Raw genomic sequence first — 17598 nt, 5'->3', positions numbered from 1 at the left:
ATCGAACTTTCCTTTAATTAGCTTGGTAACACTAGAAACAATAATAAAAAAATAATTAAAGAGAGCGAGAAAAAGCGCTAAATTCTCTTTCAGAATTGTTCAACAAAAGTTTTCCTTAATATGCAGCTTCTCTTTGAGGCTTCGAATTGATTGATGCATTATTATTTGGAATGTTACGCAACACTTCCTGTGAGGTATGCACGACACCCTAACGAAGACTGTAAAGGAGTCAAGCATAGAAATCCAAAGGAGAATACTGCGCAAGCTTCTGCCTTGAAAGAATTGATATAAACCTTAACCAGGTCCGTTGTGTTTACTATTGTAGGGACATTATATTTTATATTTTACGAGTTTTGTTTAGGTTAGTTTATCATCGCCATGCATGGTTACGATGTTCACCCATACATGATTCTTTTATTCCTTAGAAAAAGCATTTGTAGAGAGTAATGACTAATAGCGCGTAAATCTTGTCAAAATATAAATTAGTTCAGAAGAAATTTTCGAAAAGACCTGCCCCGACAGGCGGTCAGACACACCATCGAGCGTTTACAAAAGCTTAGCGACAGTGACAGCTTCTTGCAGATTCAAGCACGGTGATTGGTTGGCAATCTAAAGGTGTGTCTGGGGGAGGAAGCTTAAGAATAAAATGAGGGTTTTACACACTTTCTTTGCTTCCACTCGCTCCGTTTCTCCCGCGTAATCAATTCGGAAATCCCTATCCTGCTGGGTAAAACAAACGCCGTGAGATATCGTTGTCTAAATAATTTTTACGTTCAAGAACTTCTTCAGCAAACCTCTTTCCCAGGCCCTCAGGGCGAGTAGTTGCCTTGAGAGGATATTGGACACGAATCACTACCTGTTGTGCTCCTCAGACCAACGCGTAGTACGGCTCGAGCGCTTCTGGTGAAATTGGAAGGTAAGTAAAAGACCTTAGTGGCATAACCTTTTAGTTAGAAACGGTGGTAGGTCCGTGGGTAAAGTGCATTTTTACGAACTTCTCGTCGGGATCTGGAAATTTCGCACGAGAATTAGCTCCATGTTAATTTCCGTGTTCGCAACGAACCTCGATATGCTAGATATCTATCTCTGAGCTGTACTCAGAGATTGTTGTTCATGTTTTCTTAGCGATCAGATATTGTTTGCATAATTTTTAAGTCAACAGATGAGGCTTTCAGATTTGAAAGTGAAAGTGCATGTACTCCGTATATCTGAGTGAAACACACAAAAGTTTTGTTTGCGAATTAAGGGTGTTCACATGTATACGTAAACGAAAAAAATTATGAACGGTATTTTTCGATCGAAGTCATCCTGTGAGCTCTAACCTTACAGGCTTTGCTTACATCTGAAATTTAAGATCATGCAGTAACTTTGCTGAGTCATAATGTTGCAGTTTGACTGATGTTTATTTTTCTTCTCTTCTAGAAATCTCGTCATGGCATTTCGCTTCCCCTTGCGGTCGATAGCACGAGTCGTTCCAAGAAGGTTTTTTGCCCCTTCTGCTTCAATCAATCGGCCTTCTTTTGCAACGCTCGCCGAGGTAACTTAATCAAATACGTAAGATGTATGCAGGCTTCATGTCGCACCCTGGGAAACAGTGTTTGTATTTGGACGATTTATGCCAAGTAAACAGTGTCGTATTATTTCACTTCCCGTTTGGGGACAGACTTGACAAGTTTTCGAAGTATTCGGTTAAAAAAGGAAACTGCAACGTTGACCTAATCGGGTTTTTGAACAAAGTTTTGGCTGCATCGTTAACGCAACGCAGTGTTTATTGTTAAAATCCTGCAACTTATTTTGTTTTTGGGATCAAGACCCTCGCCGACCTCCTCTGAAGAAGATCTTGGCGAGTAACCAATTCTTTAGCAATGACGTCAAATGACTTTTGATTACCTCGACCACAAAAGAAAAAAATCATGAATTTTAAACTTATCTGCCATTCAATGGATTTAACCAACAGATTGTTTACATCATACATGCGCTGAACAGTGTCTGTCGGAATTTGAAAGTGTTTCAACATTTTTTTTGTCTAATTTTTCTCTCCAGCAATTGAATGTTCAATTGAGCAGAGGAGGAAAGTTAATATGCTCATTCACAATATATACCACATGGCGTGAACTGTGATACATAAAATAGTCATTGGAAATTTTTTTTCATGGCTGATTGGAGAACACTACTTCTGTGTGGTAAAGGTCATCTGGAGGTTTTGGAAAAAGTCACGAATAACAAACCATTGTGGAAATGCAAGTAAACAGCATAGCCAAATTATACAAATGAATACACGAACAGATGAAAACACAATTTAGTCCCTTAATGCTTTTATTATAGCGATTTCATATCTGATTGGCTTTCTCCTTTTGGTAGTAATTTTCAGGAATTTTAAAAATATTCCTGAAATATCAGGATAAAATTTATATCACAGTTGCCTGACTCAGACAGTAACTTTTTCTTATTGTTCTGTAGCATAAAAACATTTTATTATAAACATTCATTGTATGTTTTATCCCCTGCCCTCACAGAATTAATACTTAATGTAGCAGTTGTTGTCCTGAAATTCCCTCGTCCATATCTAGCTTTCCCTGCATTTGGGCTAGAAATTGTATATTGTCCCTGATTTAAACCTTCAGTGCAGGCTTCATTATCATTATCAGACCAGGATATTGTGTGACCTATTCAAGGCTCAAAATAATTTTCTGGCTGGAACCAGTCAAGTTGTCTTCTTAAACCTTTTTTTCCCAGACGCAACTGCTTTTAGGGGCAAACAAATAATTCTGCATTACATCATATTAATAAACCTGCTCCCTTTTCTTATAAAACAAGACTAGTATATTTACCACACTTTGTTTTGTAGATGTAGTCTTGAACTTGAAAACAGATACAGCTATATTTAAAACCTGAACTTAGCTGTGAATAAAATTCTTCTTTCCATGTAAGATTGAACAAATGAACAGAATGTCGATCAGGCTGTCCAAGGAGTTTAGTGGGCAGAACTAATATTTGACCCAACTTTGTCTGTTGACCGGCATTATTCTGTTATTCAATTAGTCAGTGTTTTCTGTGAAATGTGACCCACAGTCAATCATGTCCAAGCTTATCTCTGTAGACTGGATTACCTCTATTCCCTCTTAAATCCCTCCTGTAATCAGTCAACCTAGTGCAGGCTTCATTATCTACATTAGACTAGGATGTTATATTAATTATACTAGCAAATGTTTTAATAAGTAATGTTTCATGTGAAATTTTCCAACAGTTGATCAGTATAGCCCATCTTAATTCTCTTCGCTGTAGAATTTTGAACTGATTCCCACCCACTTTTTAACATAGATGCACACAGTAAAAATCAAATCTGTTTTCCTGCATGTGATGAAAAATTTTACGATGAAAAATTTTTCCAACTTTAAATGGAGAAACCTAATACATGGTTAAGTGGTATTATTATTATTATTATTATTATTATTATATAAAAGATATAAAAACATTCTTGCACATGATAGGTTATCACCAGTCTAACTTGAACACTACAAGGACAATGTATGTATCATGCTTGTAATTGGACAGTTAAATTGGACAGTGCATATGTTGTGCTTGTATAGTTGGACAGGTGTCACTGGTCTGTGTTGTTGTGCATTTCACTGACGTGTCTGTTAGTGTTTTTTTTTACAAAAACATATAACAGTTGAACTTCAATTATCCAGATGTTTTGATTATCTGGACTCACTTCTCTGATCCTATATAGTTGAATATAATCACATTCAAGATTTGTAACAATTTTTCTCCATCAAACAAAGCAGATGCACTGAGGCATTGTTGACACCATTCCATCAATGCAGCTTCAAAGAATGATAGAATTAGCTATTTGCATATGCTCTGGTCCTATATAGTTAGATGTAATGACATTTGAGATCCGTAACAATTTTTCCCCATCAAACAAAGCAGATGCACTTCAACTTCAACTTTATTGTAATCAGACATGACATGACACTTAACATAATGACGCACTACCCACAAATAGCAGAGCTAGTCTCGGTGGGCAGTGTGTGGACGCTAAAACATCTTAAATAAATTTCAGCTCAACAAAAGATTCAATAAATATACATTCAAGAAACAGAAATTAAATATTAAATCAGTAAAGCAGAAGTGACAGTATGAGATAAAAATACAGAAACAGAAACACATGGCACTGACACAATATTGATGCCATTCAGTTGATGCAGCTTCAAAGAGTGATAAAATTAGAAATAGGTATAAATTATGCTGTAGCAGATTGAAACAAACCAATTTCAGTCAGCACTTCAGGTCATGCACAATGATGTAAAACGTTTTTGGAAATACTTTTGCAAATTTTGGCAATAATTATACGCAAGGATTTGAGAAAGTTCTTCATACTGTGATTGACAAATTAAACTCCTGCTTTGGGATCATCCAAGTTTGTTTATCACTCATACAGGATTGCAGACTAAATCGGACTCCACAAAACCATACTGCATATTGTAATTATTAGTATTTTTATAATTGTTTTTGTGTCAATGGTTATAATGCCTAACACTGAAGTTTCTTATTTGGGTGATTTGTATTTGACAGCATAAAGTGGATGACAGTCCTGAAGTGAAGTACAATCAGGTAATTAATAGAATTGAAAAATTCACATCCTCTCTGACATTTACACTTGTGTTTAAGCTTTTTGCCACCTTGTTTTCTTCATGGAAGCAATAAGTGTATAGTTTTCAGTTATGGCTTAACACAGACATTTATTCGTTGTTGATTTTAGGAAAATGGTTTTATCAAAGATTTTTAACTGAAATCTAATAAAGAACAATCTCAATGAAAACCTTCTTGGATTTTTGATAGCATGACTTAATTTGACCCTGTTCTAGAGACTTTGAGGGATTGAACATAATAATTTTTTTTTTTTGTCAAATGCATGAAGGCAAAGCAACTCCACAAGTAGGCTTCCATTAAAACCTATGTGCAAATCATGTATGTACATATATGTATGTATTGCTTGTATTTGTCACATATAGACAGGCTCAGTTCAGGTCAAAGCTCATTTTAATGGGGGCCTATAATAAAGAATGACAAGGCCAGACTACACCTCCAGGAGCTACATTCCCTACTCTTTATATGTGGGTTCTTAAATACCCCTTGCTAACTAGAACAGTTTACTCTAAGCAAAAAAAGTGACTGAATCTGTTTGGTTTAAAAAGTTATGCCCATGTTCTTCAGGTTTTCATCAACAATAGGTTTGTGGACTCTGTCAGTGGCAAAACTTTCCCCACAATCAACCCTGCAACAGGGGAAGTAATATGTGAAGTGGCTGAGGGTGACAAGGTAAAGCCTAGACGCATTACATGCTGTGATGAAAATGGCTTTGGAGACATCCTATTTTATTGTAGTCATACATGCATCATTTTGTAATGCTTGGTTTGCAGTGCATGATTCTTAGTTATATCTTAGTTAGGCTCAGACTATTCCTTCCCCCCCCCCCCCCCCCATGTCTTAAGGTCCCCTAGCCTAATTCTGCTGACCACAAATTTTATGTTATTTATTCGTATATTTTATGCTATTTAATCGTATATTAATACTTAGTTATTTATTATTTTATTTAAATTATCTTGTTGTGTCCTTACTTAGTGGTTTTATTACTGCTATTTTATAATTGACACATGAATAAAGTTCATCATCATGCTGGTTTAGTTGAAAAATGGCTGTAAATACTGATGCTGATCAGTGCTACAATAATTGCAATACAACACAAAATGGATAAATACTAAAAAATTGTAATCAGTAAGAATTTTGATTTAGTAAAAACAGATTGAAATTATTTACTATTTATTAATATGGGACCAAACAAAATTTGATATCAATGACTGTGGATATGTGAAAATCATAAATGTGAACCATGGTTTTAAGAAATTAATGTGGAAGTGATCTTCGCAGTAATGAACACAACTTTAAAACAGTTATAGTGAAAATTTGATATATTTGATAGCTTACAGTACAGACCATTGCATGTGAAGTATGCAGGAGAGCTATAAATCAATTTGTGTTTTAGGCAGATGTCGATATTGCTGTTAAAGCAGCTAAGGAGGCCTTTAAGCTGGGCAGCCCTTGGAGAACAATGGATGCATCAGAACGTGGAAAGCTTTTGAACAGACTGGCTGACTTGCTTGAACGAGATCAAGCTTATCTTGCAGTAAGTACGAAGTAAACCTCTCATTGGAGTGAAAGTTTGATTATCAGGCATCATAGTCCTAAAATTTAGAGATAGAATGTAAAGAACATTTCCCCTCTTTCAATAACTAAGGTCAATCAAAGTTGATATATATGCCTGCCATGAAAAACAATTTGCAATAAAATTGAAACAAATTACTTAAAAGAGTAAACTTAAGGTAATAAATGACTTATACATTTTTATCTAACGACTACAGGACTGTTGTCGGTGGCAGTGACTGACGTTTCGACAACCTGTGCGGAAGTCATCATCAGAGTCAAGTGACTCTGATGATGACTTCCGCACAGGTTGTTGAAACGTCAGTCACTGCCACCGACAACAGTCCTTCTCAGGACTACACTCACCCGGACGATCATACTACACCTTCACAGATTGTGTTTCATTAGTGAGGCAGTCCATGGTGAGCATGAATTATGCAATCTTGCATGCTGTAGTAGCCAGTCAGAACACTATGAGTCTTGATATGTTACATTTAACTTGTTAAGAAACCCAGCCTTTGTTGGAAGAACATGAACATCTGCATCATTCTGTGGGTGTCATACACTGACTGTAAAAAGTAAAACGTGGTCATAAGATTGGCTCTCATAGTATACAGCCTTCTACATCTAGTTATTTCAGTCATAAAGTACTAACAAGACAAAATGTGGTTCTTTTTCTTAGAGTCTAGAGACTTTGGACAATGGCAAGCCATTCAATGATTCTTTCAATATTGATTTGTCCATGACAATTAAGTGCTATCGGTATTATGCAGGATGGGCAGACAAAATCCATGGCAAGACAATTCCTATTGGTAAGTTAAATAGTTTGAAGTTATGGCAAGAAAATAAAGTGAATGGAATTGTACATATTCAATTTAATGAGTCAGCAACCACATCATTACATGTAGTTCAAGGTGACCAAGATGTCTTTGAGCTTTTGCTCTAGGAAGTCAGCTCCTCTTTTAAGACTTCTTTAGTGGTTATAATTCTACCAGAAACCCAGCTTTGAGGCCTCATGCCTGCAGTTACCATGGGAAGGCAAGCCCCAGGTGCACTACTGGAACAGACTGGCTTATTGTAGACAGAAATAATTTGGATATATCAACAAAGTTGAAATGGTAAATTGGCCACCGTAACGATTACAAAAGCTGACGTTTCGAGCGTTAGCCCTTCGTCGGAGCTATTCGCTCCGACGAAGGGCTAACGCTCGAAACGTCAGCTTTTGTAATCGTTACGGTGGCCAATTTACCACTTCAACTTTGTTGATATATCCAAATTATCTCGTTACTCCCACCGACGCAGCCCCAAACAGTTTCTTTCGAAACTATCAGCGTTTATTCATTTGTATTATTGTAGACAGGCTCCCTTTATGCTCTCATAAAACAGTAGCTCTGTAAAGTTGTGGTGAGTCATCTGTTATTCATTCTATGCCCTGTGGAGCTACAATTGATAGTTGATATCAATGTGTTTGCATTTTATGTAAATTTAACTGAAATAACATCTGCCGAAGTGTTCATCATCACATAATAGGTTACCTTTCAAAAATTGCCAAGTATCTTTAGTGCAAGTTACTTGCTTCCATCCTGCTTGCTTCTGCCTAATCTCCATGAAAGAACCATGATAATCATACAGCACTAGCCATAGTGTGATAACATGAGGTGAACGTCAATTTTGTGGATCTCCTCCTTATATTATTCTTACAAACCGTTCCTAACGTTTTGACCCAGTAGCAAGAAATGTTTATCATTATTTAATGCTGATCGTAATTTTTTCATTATTATAAACTGTATGATTTTCTCTCCAGATGGCAGTTTCTTAACCTACACCCGCCATGAACCTGTTGGTGTTGTTGGCCAAATAATTCCGTGGAACTTCCCACTTCTGATGCAGGCCTGGAAACTTGGCCCTGCCCTGGCGGCTGGTACTGTAGTAGTGATGAAACCAGCAGAACAGACACCGCTGACCGCCTTGTATGTGGCGTCGCTAATTGCTGAGGTACATAATTTTAAATATTAAAAACTGGATCATTGGATAATGCAATTCAAGACTTTTTATTGGCTTAGCCATTATGGTATATCAGCCAATATACCATAATCTACAAATATGGTAAGCGTACACGTCAGCTTAAAATCAAAAGGGAGCTAAAAAATCCAGTTTCTTCTTACAAAATAATAATTTCTTGGGGGCGTTTTTAATAAAACAATTATTCTACTCACGCTTGTTGGATATGAGATGATTATAGCCAACTCGGCGCTACGCGCCTCGTTGGCTATCTATCATCTCATATCCAACGCGCGCTCGTGGAATAATTGTTAAATATGATCGCTTAGCTAGAAAGGAAGCGGGAAAGGAGAATCATCTGAGACTGTGCAGTTAGACGTATTGGATTGAGTTGAAAGTGTGTAAAAGCTCTTTTAACCTCCAAAGGGAAAAGCATACAAGTTCCCCTAACATTATCATCTCTAAATCACACATTCTAATGAGAAGAAAGAAAATGATTGCTAACTAAAGAAGCTGTTTACAACAGTTATGGAGAATGTGCATACTGAAGGTAGTGGGTAAACCTGAAATGAAAATTAATTTCGCCAAAAGTTTGCTCGAGTTAAGTAGGAGCCCATTTTTCTTTCCTTCTTCATTAATGAGACAAATATATTGTGTTGGTTCTTTACAGGCAGGTTTCCCGCCAGGTGTTGTAAATATGATTCCAGGCTATGGACCCACAGCAGGAATGTCAATCGCTGAACACATGGACGTCGATAAGGTTGCCTTCACTGGCTCTACTGAGGTAAAGAAATGTTCAGTGTATTTTAATGAGAACATATGAAAAGTGGTTTGTTAAATTGCTTATTAAAGGACCGTGACAGAGAAGAGGTAGACAAGTGTAATGTGAAAGTTTTTCGTTTAAATTGGCCCAAGATGGCTTGTAAAAAACATGGAGATGAACTACTCATCACAGCCTGAAATAACACAGGAAAAAAAAAGCAAAAACCAAACTTGAAATCTCTCTTTTTTTTAGTCAGAACTTGTTCTGACTCCCAATTCCTTGAAAAACGCGACCTTTTTTCTCATTTGCGTTTTCCTTGAAGTTTTTGCAACAAAGCGGAGCGAAGGCACCAGGGTCGGACGGCTTTTTCCGGACTGGCTCAAAATCTAAGAATCCCTACTCGCAAAATAGCAAAGCTAATCGAGGCGGGAGGGCTGTTTTCAGTATTTTATTTCCTCTGTTGAACTTCTTGGTCATGGAATGTTTGTCATGAAATCTTGGACAGAATGGTTCCTGCAAATAGGCAATATTACCTCTTTTCACTTGCATTTATATCTCATAGATTGGGCATTTAATTATGCAAGCAGCTGGCAGAAGCAACCTGAAAAACGTTACCCTGGAACTTGGTGGCAAGAGTCCCAACGTGGTGTTTGCCGATTCCGATATCGAAAGCGCTGTGGAAATGAGCCACTTTGCTCTGTTCTTCAACCAGGGTCAGTGTTGCTGCGCTGGTAGCCGTTGTTTTGTGGAGGAGCCGATTTACGATGAGTTTGTGCAAAGAAGCGTGGAAAGGGCCAAAAGCCGTGTGGTTGGCAACCCTTTTGATCTGAATACAGAACAAGGACCACAGGTAAATATAATTGAAGGAAAACTGAGGGCGCTTTGGTCATCATCTCCTTCGTCGTTCTTGATAGCATGCAGTAGGGTGGCTTTGATTAGTAATGTGTTAATCGACCCTTGTATGAAAGGATTGGGTTTCTCTGAACAAAACGCGGGCAATAATGGTGGGGAAGGGTGTGCTGTATGGTAAGAGAGGGTTGGCATTCTCGCGATAAGGGCTCTTTAATTTCTTAAACTTTACCATGTATGATGCCGTCCCCTGCCTTCGGCTGAGATAGTCATTTTCTCTATGGCCATTCCTTATTTATAACCTTGCAATTCATTATTATCACTATTGCTACTGCCCAATTGAAAATCTGCGCGGTTCACTGGAGGTAGAACAAAGATAAACTATCCACATTCCTGGCTAATCCATCCCGAAGTAGCCGACATCCCGTAGGTTCACTTATCGAATCCCGCTCCTGCTTTTCTTGCTACGCTCTAGGTAATATTGAAAAACGTCTGGTGTACACAACAATTCCAAGATTGCTACTCTCTATCTTTTCCCAAAGATTGACCAGGAGCAGTTTGGCAAGGTCATGTCCCTGATAGAAAGTGGAAACAAGGAAGGTGCCAACCTAGTGTTTGGAGGAGAAAGGCATGGTGACAAGGGCTACTTTGTGCAGCCGACCGTTTTCACTGATGTCCAAGATGACATGAGAATTGCCAAGGAAGAGGTGTGCGAACTGTTTTAATTGGTAGCTAAGGGAATTAGCTGGTAACAGAAGCTATTGGCTAACTGCCGACTATTATTCTGTTTTGTGTTAGATTTTTGGACCCGTTATGCAGATCATGAAGTTTAAGGACATGAACGAACTGATCGAACGAGCTAATAATACCATTTATGGTTTGGCTGCCTCTGTGTTTACCAAGGACCTTGACAAGATGAATACCATTGCCCACAGCATCCGTGCTGGCACTGTTTGGTGAGTATCAGAATTTAGTAGCGACTTACTCCATTACTCTAAAGAAATGAACTCGCTGCATTTCCACGTAGGAATGCAGCGATTCGGATGGTCCATGTTCTATAGTGTTTTGTAGGATCGCATTTTGTGTCCTTTGGTGCTGGAACACGTCAATACTTCTCGCCATCCAGTATATTACATTTTTATCTTCGAATTTTTTTGCGGGGGGAGGGGGTGGTGCGGGGGTAGTAGCGATGCTCTTGGTCGCTTCATCGTATGAAAAATGGGAGAAGTTTGCGGTGGAAAATTCTGTTAGCCCACAAGAATTTACCTTTTTAACCCCACTCAGGGCATAGTTTCCTCACCGGTGAGGCCAGGACCGCTTCGTAAGGAGCTGTTATTATGACACGTAGCGTTACTTTCGGCTTATCATTTAACTCTTGTCTTGGGCAATAATAAGCTGTTTGTTTCTTTTGGTCATCAAGCAACTTTAGCGTTTAGGCAACCAGTTATGTATGAGCTCACTTAATTGTAATATTGTTACTGAGAAACCAGTAGAGTATAAACAAGATGAGTTTCCTGTGTTTCTCTCCTGTGTCAGGGTCAACTGCTACGATGTTCTGGATGTCCAAGCGCCATTTGGTGGCTTCAAAATGTCTGGATCAGGAAGGGAACTGTGAGTTTTCGTTATAGATACTTCTGACTCCCGCAGCTTTGAGCAATGTTTTGAAAGTACCCCGCCTGCAAATAACAACATAGGCTCACAGAAATTTAAAAATAAGTAAATAAAATTAAAATCCTTATTTGTCTTGATAGACCAATCAGCTGAACCCAGAGGGAACAACTGGTGTAAACTGGTGATCAGGAACTTGTAATCTGTTTACTTATTTATTTTTCATTACATTTCAGGGGAGAGTACGGTCTGGAGCAGTATTCGGAGGTGAAAGCGGTAGGTGGCAAGTTAAACAAATTGTGCTGTCATTTTTATGCTAAAGATCCATGGGTGGTGTTTTTCTTAAGGGCCTGACATTCACCCTTCCCTCTTGAAAATCCTTCGTTATTCCATCTCCGATAAAACAATAAGCACCAATTAAGTGTAGGAGTGATGGAAAATTTTACCCTTCTTCCATGCTTGAACTTGCTGTTGAATAACTTGTTGTCGCCTTGTTTCGACAGATAACGATCAAGCTCCCGCAGAAGAATTCTTGAACAGCTGAGTAATGATTTGAATGCTTTGAGCTTTGCAATGTCTTTGAAACCAATCAGCTCGCGATATATTAGTAAGGCGGTTTTCACAAGTAGTCTAATGTGTCGTTAGTTATCAAACCCATAGCATAGCGCGAAAATTTTTTGTACCGTAATCTTAAGGACTAGCAAAATACTTTTCACTTTATACGTTTTACTTCTTCAGGTGTGGTTTGCGTTGCGTGGAAAGTTTGTTGGTCAAAACCGTTTTTGTAGGTTAAGCGTTAAATCATATTTAATTCGGCTGAACGATCTACATCTAACTAAACGACAAATGCATTCATATAATTTCTCAGTTACTGTACGTAGTTCACGTAGTCCAAGCTAAAATCTCTTTTTGTAATCGCAAAGATAAATTGTGACTCAATAAAAGAAACCTTTTCCTCATGTTGTTACGCCATGATCTTTAAATCAATATATTTCCCCCGTCTCTTTGATTCTCGCGTTAAGGTTTCTTGCCTAGTGATGGAAAAGAACTGAAATTTTTTGTATGGATTCTCCTTTACTAAGAACCACGTCAGGCGAACCTCCAGATGACGAGAAATGTTAAATTTGATTACTGCATTAATACTGATAGTGACGGCGGTGTTATCTTTAGTTTCATAAATCATCCGGAGCTAACCGTCAAATGTTAACTGTCCACACCCTAACATCAGTATGCATATTCTCCATACTTTTCTCTATACATTTCCCAAGGTGCTGACAAGGAGAATTTGTTAGACAGTCGAGAGCTTCTTCAGTTGTTGATCATTTCCTTTATTCTTGTGACCTTACTGTGTGATTCTGGGATGAAAATTAAGGAGAAATGACACGCCAATCACTAGCAGGGGGCCAAAGGGTTCATTTTGAAGCTCAAAGATGCTGTCAACTTGGCTTTTGCAATTTTTTTTTTTTTTTACATGTAAGCTGGTCACGCATGGAGGGGTTGTAAAACGCGAAAATAAAGGTAACGAATGGTTGAAGTGTCTAAGGGAATCCACTAGGCTGAAAAGAGAAAACACAACAACGTGTCACCATTTTGCGACAATGCCCTGCCATCCCGCCGCATAAGTATGGATTGGCACAACTGTTTCTGACGCCAAGTTCAAAGTTTAAAATTGTTTTTTTTCTTTTTACAAAAATGGCAACAATAGAACCCGGGGTAAAATGAGGGCCAAAGCAGTCAACCGCGAAACAAAGAAAACGTTCGTTGTATTTTGGTGATCTTAATTTACATGACTATCACAATAAATATGACCATTTCTCAATCGTTATGTCCCAATTCCAGAGGGAAATAGGTTTCTTTCATTTTTTCAAGAACATTCTCTGACGATATATTACGCAAGCAATACTCCTCGATTCAAACAGGAAATGTTCTGAAAACGAATTTGGATCTCTTAAAAAAACTCAGCGATCCTTTATTGTTATCGAGCTATTATTAAGATGTTCTATTTCGGTTTACACGATTTCCGTGTATTCAACCGCCAACAACTTCTTACGTGCAAATTTCTGCTTTGATGAATTCCTTTGGGAAAAACCAAATCAAAATATGCCAATTGCAAAAGTATTGACTAGATTTAGTCGAATTATCTTTGCGGCTAAAAATGAGTGATACAGCGCTGGCGTGTCTTTCTGTCCAATCTCATCTTTGCCTGATCTGATCGTAAAGGGAAAAATATCTTGCCTCGAGGATAGTATATCCTTCGACAACGAAATTCAACCAGGATGGATTCATTTCAACTCGAACAAGGTTACTTTACTATCAAACAATGAAATGTTCGAACCCATTCTTCAATTGCCACATGTCTTCCGCCCTGAAGAGCACACCTTCAAAATAAATTCTGAAGGTGATTTGGAGGATTTGATGGCGTTGTTTAAGAAACCACTTATCATGTGCGTTACCAGGAGACAAGATGATGATCAACGGCTTCGACACTGACTTCGTGGTCGGTTTCGACCCTTCGGATCCCAAAGTTGAGAGAGAATTTTCGAGAATAACCGAATATGTTGCAAAGCTTCTTCAAAAAAGAAAGAAATTTCACATTACGATTGATTTATCCGAGAAGCTTGACGAAATATCACCACTTGATTTCAAGAACCACGTCATATGGCTGAATTGTCTTTTCCATGTCACAAATTATCATGCACCTCATCCCATTTTGACCCTGGACATCTTCTTTCTTTGGTGCATTCTTCTGCCGTGTTGTCTCGCCGTTGCATTGCCTTACAGACTCTACAGAAAGCTGCGCTGTATTGACAGGAAAATGGACTTTAATATTCAGTTTTTCTTGGAATCGACAGAGTCCGTGCCTTTAGCTCTTTATTTCTTTTCTGGTCGCCCGCCGAATCCTGGTCGTTACCGGACTGAGAGCCACAAATACCATTTGCGAGCTTGCCCGGGGACAAAACTTAAGTCATTTCTCTATTTGATGAACTGCTAGCACGGGCTCAGTATGATTTCTCTGACGTTCGCCTTCCCCATCCGTAGATCGAGACAATTTTTTTTTTTTGCAATATCGCTGTCAAATTGCCATTTCGAGAAACGTTTGAATTTGTGATTAAAACTTTATTCATCATTTGGAACGTTATCATCATCAACAACATCATAATCAACATAATCAAAATTATGTACTGTAAAAACTTCAAAGAAAGAAACGAGTAAATTTTTTCTTCTTCAGTTTCCTTCCAAATTTAATTTTTTTTACAATCAACTGCATAGCGGCACCAGCAAGAGCTTACAGTAAAAGAAAACTGAATAATTACAATGGAAATCATAAGTTCCTAACTACCGGAAATGCTTGCACACTTTAGGGTATACATGCATGTTGAAAATAAAATATTTATCCTATAAATTTTTTTCCGGGACAATGATATCAAGTGCTTGATGTTTTTATAACTTGCTCATTTTCAGGCCCTTCTGAGAAGGAGATTGGTTCTAGTTTTTGAACTCACTCTCTTTAGCGCCGCGGTGGCCGTGGCCAGTAAAATTTTCTAGAACTACGTTTATTTATCTGTCGTTACTTACTTATTTATTTATTTTCTCTTTTTTCTGGGGGGAGGAAGGGTGAGGAGGAAGGGAGGGGACACTCGTTTTCAGTGTGGGCAGCGCCTCTTAGAGTACATCATTTAATTTTTGAAAAGCTAAGAACGAATATACGAGGCAAGACAGACATGTTCAAATGTCTGTCTATTGTAATGATGAAAATAGCCTTTAGTGGCATGGTTTTCTTTATGTTTGCAACATTTTGATTTCGTCGTCCTCTTCGATAATACACTGCAAGAGCTGCTTCCTCGGATATCCTTGACGATACTGTCACACGAAAATGAAAAGTTACGTACCCCGTGTGGTTTTGGACGATGCTTTACTCTATTCGTATTTTAGGGCCCTTTAACGAGGAGCCGGGGGACCCCAGGTAGGCGGGGAAACCCGCCTGTCCATATAAAAAGGGATTAGGTGCATGATGGGTATAATCATGAGGAAAAAAGCTTTGTAAAATTACTGACGAGAGAATCGAGATGATTGCTAAGTCGGTATGATCTCAAGTAACTTGTTCTGTTGTCCTAACGACTATTTCTTTTTTTTTTTAAACAGCCAACCGTATTCCCAAGGCCTCTGTAACAAGAAATTAGAAAAATGACTAAAATAAAACTCAATGAAAGAGCAGAAAAAAAGAACTTCCCACACAATATTCTTCTCTGCCGTATGCGCTTTGAAGTTGCATCATTTCTTGAAAAGATCATCGATTTCAGCAAAACAATAAGTTATGTTACTTTGTGTGGGGTCGGCTGCAGAAAAGCTAACCACACCTAATCATTTTTTCAATAATACTGAATTTCATTCTATAAATATCCTAATTCGTATTGTTTTTTATGTGAATAAAATCAGGTGATGCCAAGTCATTCACGAATCGTTTGTTGTGGGGTTTTCAGGCAAAGAACTTTGATTAGGCCAAGAAAACTAGCTAACCGCCAAACGCAAATGTAACATTTCTGTCTTGCATTCATCGCAGAAATGCTGGCCTCAACTGTTTAGGTTCGTTGCCTGCAGTACGTGGTAATCGCTGTTATAGTCACTGAACTAACTTTTTAGTAGTCATAGTCTTTACAGGTATTGTTTTGAAAAGTGTAAGGTCAACCTTGACTATGCTATTTTCAAGTGGCCGTTGGCCGTAATCGTTATTCTCACGTGCACAGTATAAGAATCACATGTCAAGCGAAACAAGCGAAACCGAGTCAAGCACCCGGTTGCCAAATGGGTAAACTGGCCGTACATATTTTCTCACGTGTCCAACGGTTGAAAAGTGTAAGGTCAACCTTGACTATGCTATTTTCAAGTGGCCGTTGGCCGTAATCGTTATTCTCACGTGCACAGTATAAGAATCACGTGTCAAGCGAAACAAGCGAAACCGAGTCAAGCACCCGGTTGCCAAATGGGTAAACTGGCCGTACATATTTTCTCACGTGTCCAACGGTTACCTGGCGTAGTGGTCACGAAACGGGGATGAATTTTAGATGACTTTAAAACGTCCAGGAGGTAAATGATCTGACTGAAACCGCTATCGGCTGACTGGCAACAGATCAAGGACACAAACCAAACGTAAAATGAATAAGCGGAATCTTTCACCCATGCAAATTTTAATTGATTTCTAAAACGTGATTGAACGAAAAACTATTTTTTAATTTACTGACGGTAAATTAAAAAAAGGTTGCCGAATTTTGGGTTCAAATCGGTACAGAAACCGACAACACGGGCTGCTTTCAGTGGCTATGCTAAAAGATCTTTTATCTATTGTCCTCATAATACTTCCGATAAAGGCTTTCATTTACAAGCCATTAGTAATCGGCGTCGTTTTAGAAGACTTTAGCAAACAATACAAAAATCACACGTACCAAGACTACGCGTGATTAGCTCTGAAGCCGTTATAAGAACCCTTTTGCTCTGCCCTGCTGCATTAGTTCCTGAAGACCACGACTTTAAAAAGAATGGAGAGCCTTTCCACAGAAGTTCTAATGTTTCCCATAACATCATTGCCATTCATCTTGAACAACAGACCAGAGCTACAAGAAGGCTTTCTGCTCGATTTCGAAATCAGACCTGGCTGGATTGTATACAATCCAAACGTGGTAACTGTGCTTTCCTGCAACCAAATGTTTCAACCGGTATACGAATTAGAGCCAATTTGGAATTCAGACAAACAGCTATTTAAAATCAAAAGTACTGACAATCTGGAAGACTTAAGGGTCATGTTGAGCAAGCCGATAGTGTTCTGTGCCACCCGAAGACAAGAATGTGAGGCAATGATCAACGGTTTTGATACGGACTTTGTGATACTGCTAGATCCTAAACGTCCAGAAGTTGCAGTGCAGATTAAAAAAGTGTTTGATCGCGTCGAGGAGCACCTAAAGTCTGGACAAAAATTCTGTCTACAAATCCACTTTTCTGACCTTTTAGAAAAAGCAACTCTGGATGAGTTCAAAAGCTTCGTTTACTGGTATAACGGTGAGTTTTACATTACTAACCACTGCAAACCAAACCAGTTCTTGTTAACAAATCACTGGCTCTTTTGGTGTGCCGTGTTTCCAGTATTTCTTATGGGTTCAATTCCTTATCGCATCGCA

The 17598-nt window shown here is 38.4% G+C and overlaps 1 protein-coding gene across 1 annotated transcript; it reads left to right on the top strand.

Annotated features, from left to right (window-relative positions):
- The first annotated feature begins 775 nt into the window (after positions 1–775).
- LOC111341368 (aldehyde dehydrogenase, mitochondrial) lies at positions 776–12387 on the top strand. Its single transcript, XM_088732159.1, has 14 exons — positions 776–916; positions 1423–1537; positions 4579–4617; positions 5221–5325; positions 6050–6190; positions 6890–7019; positions 8012–8202; positions 8879–8992; positions 9534–9821; positions 10363–10527; positions 10619–10776; positions 11357–11431; positions 11665–11704; positions 11932–12387. The coding sequence occupies exons 2-14, from the start codon at positions 1433–1435 to the stop codon at positions 11962–11964; spliced, it is 1584 nt and encodes a 527-aa protein (XP_088588285.1). The 5' UTR covers positions 776–916; positions 1423–1432; the 3' UTR covers positions 11965–12387.
- Positions 12388–17598: the final 5211 nt, after the last annotated feature.

The sequence above is a fragment of the Stylophora pistillata genome, chromosome 9 (assembly GCF_964205215.1).
Source record: "Stylophora pistillata chromosome 9, jaStyPist1.2, whole genome shotgun sequence".
NCBI lineage: Eukaryota > Metazoa > Cnidaria > Anthozoa > Scleractinia > Pocilloporidae > Stylophora > Stylophora pistillata.
The sequence above is the reverse complement of the archived record's forward strand: the minus strand, read 5'-3'. Positions and strand labels throughout refer to the sequence as shown.

What these genes read in the sequence shown, in the direction of transcription:
- LOC111341368 (XM_088732159.1), top strand. Translation starts at nt 1,433, where the DNA reads ATGGCATTTCGCTTCCCCTTGCGGTCGATAGCACGAGTCGTTCCAAGA. An exon ending in AAGTGGCTGAGGGTGACAAG is followed by an intron (nt 5,326 to 6,049) that starts GTAAAGCCTAGA and finishes TTTGTGTTTTAG; the next exon opens with GCAGATGTCGATATTGCTGT. An exon ending in AGTATTCGGAGGTGAAAGCG is followed by an intron (nt 11,705 to 11,931) that starts GTAGGTGGCAAG and finishes TTGTTTCGACAG; the next exon opens with ATAACGATCAAGCTCCCGCA.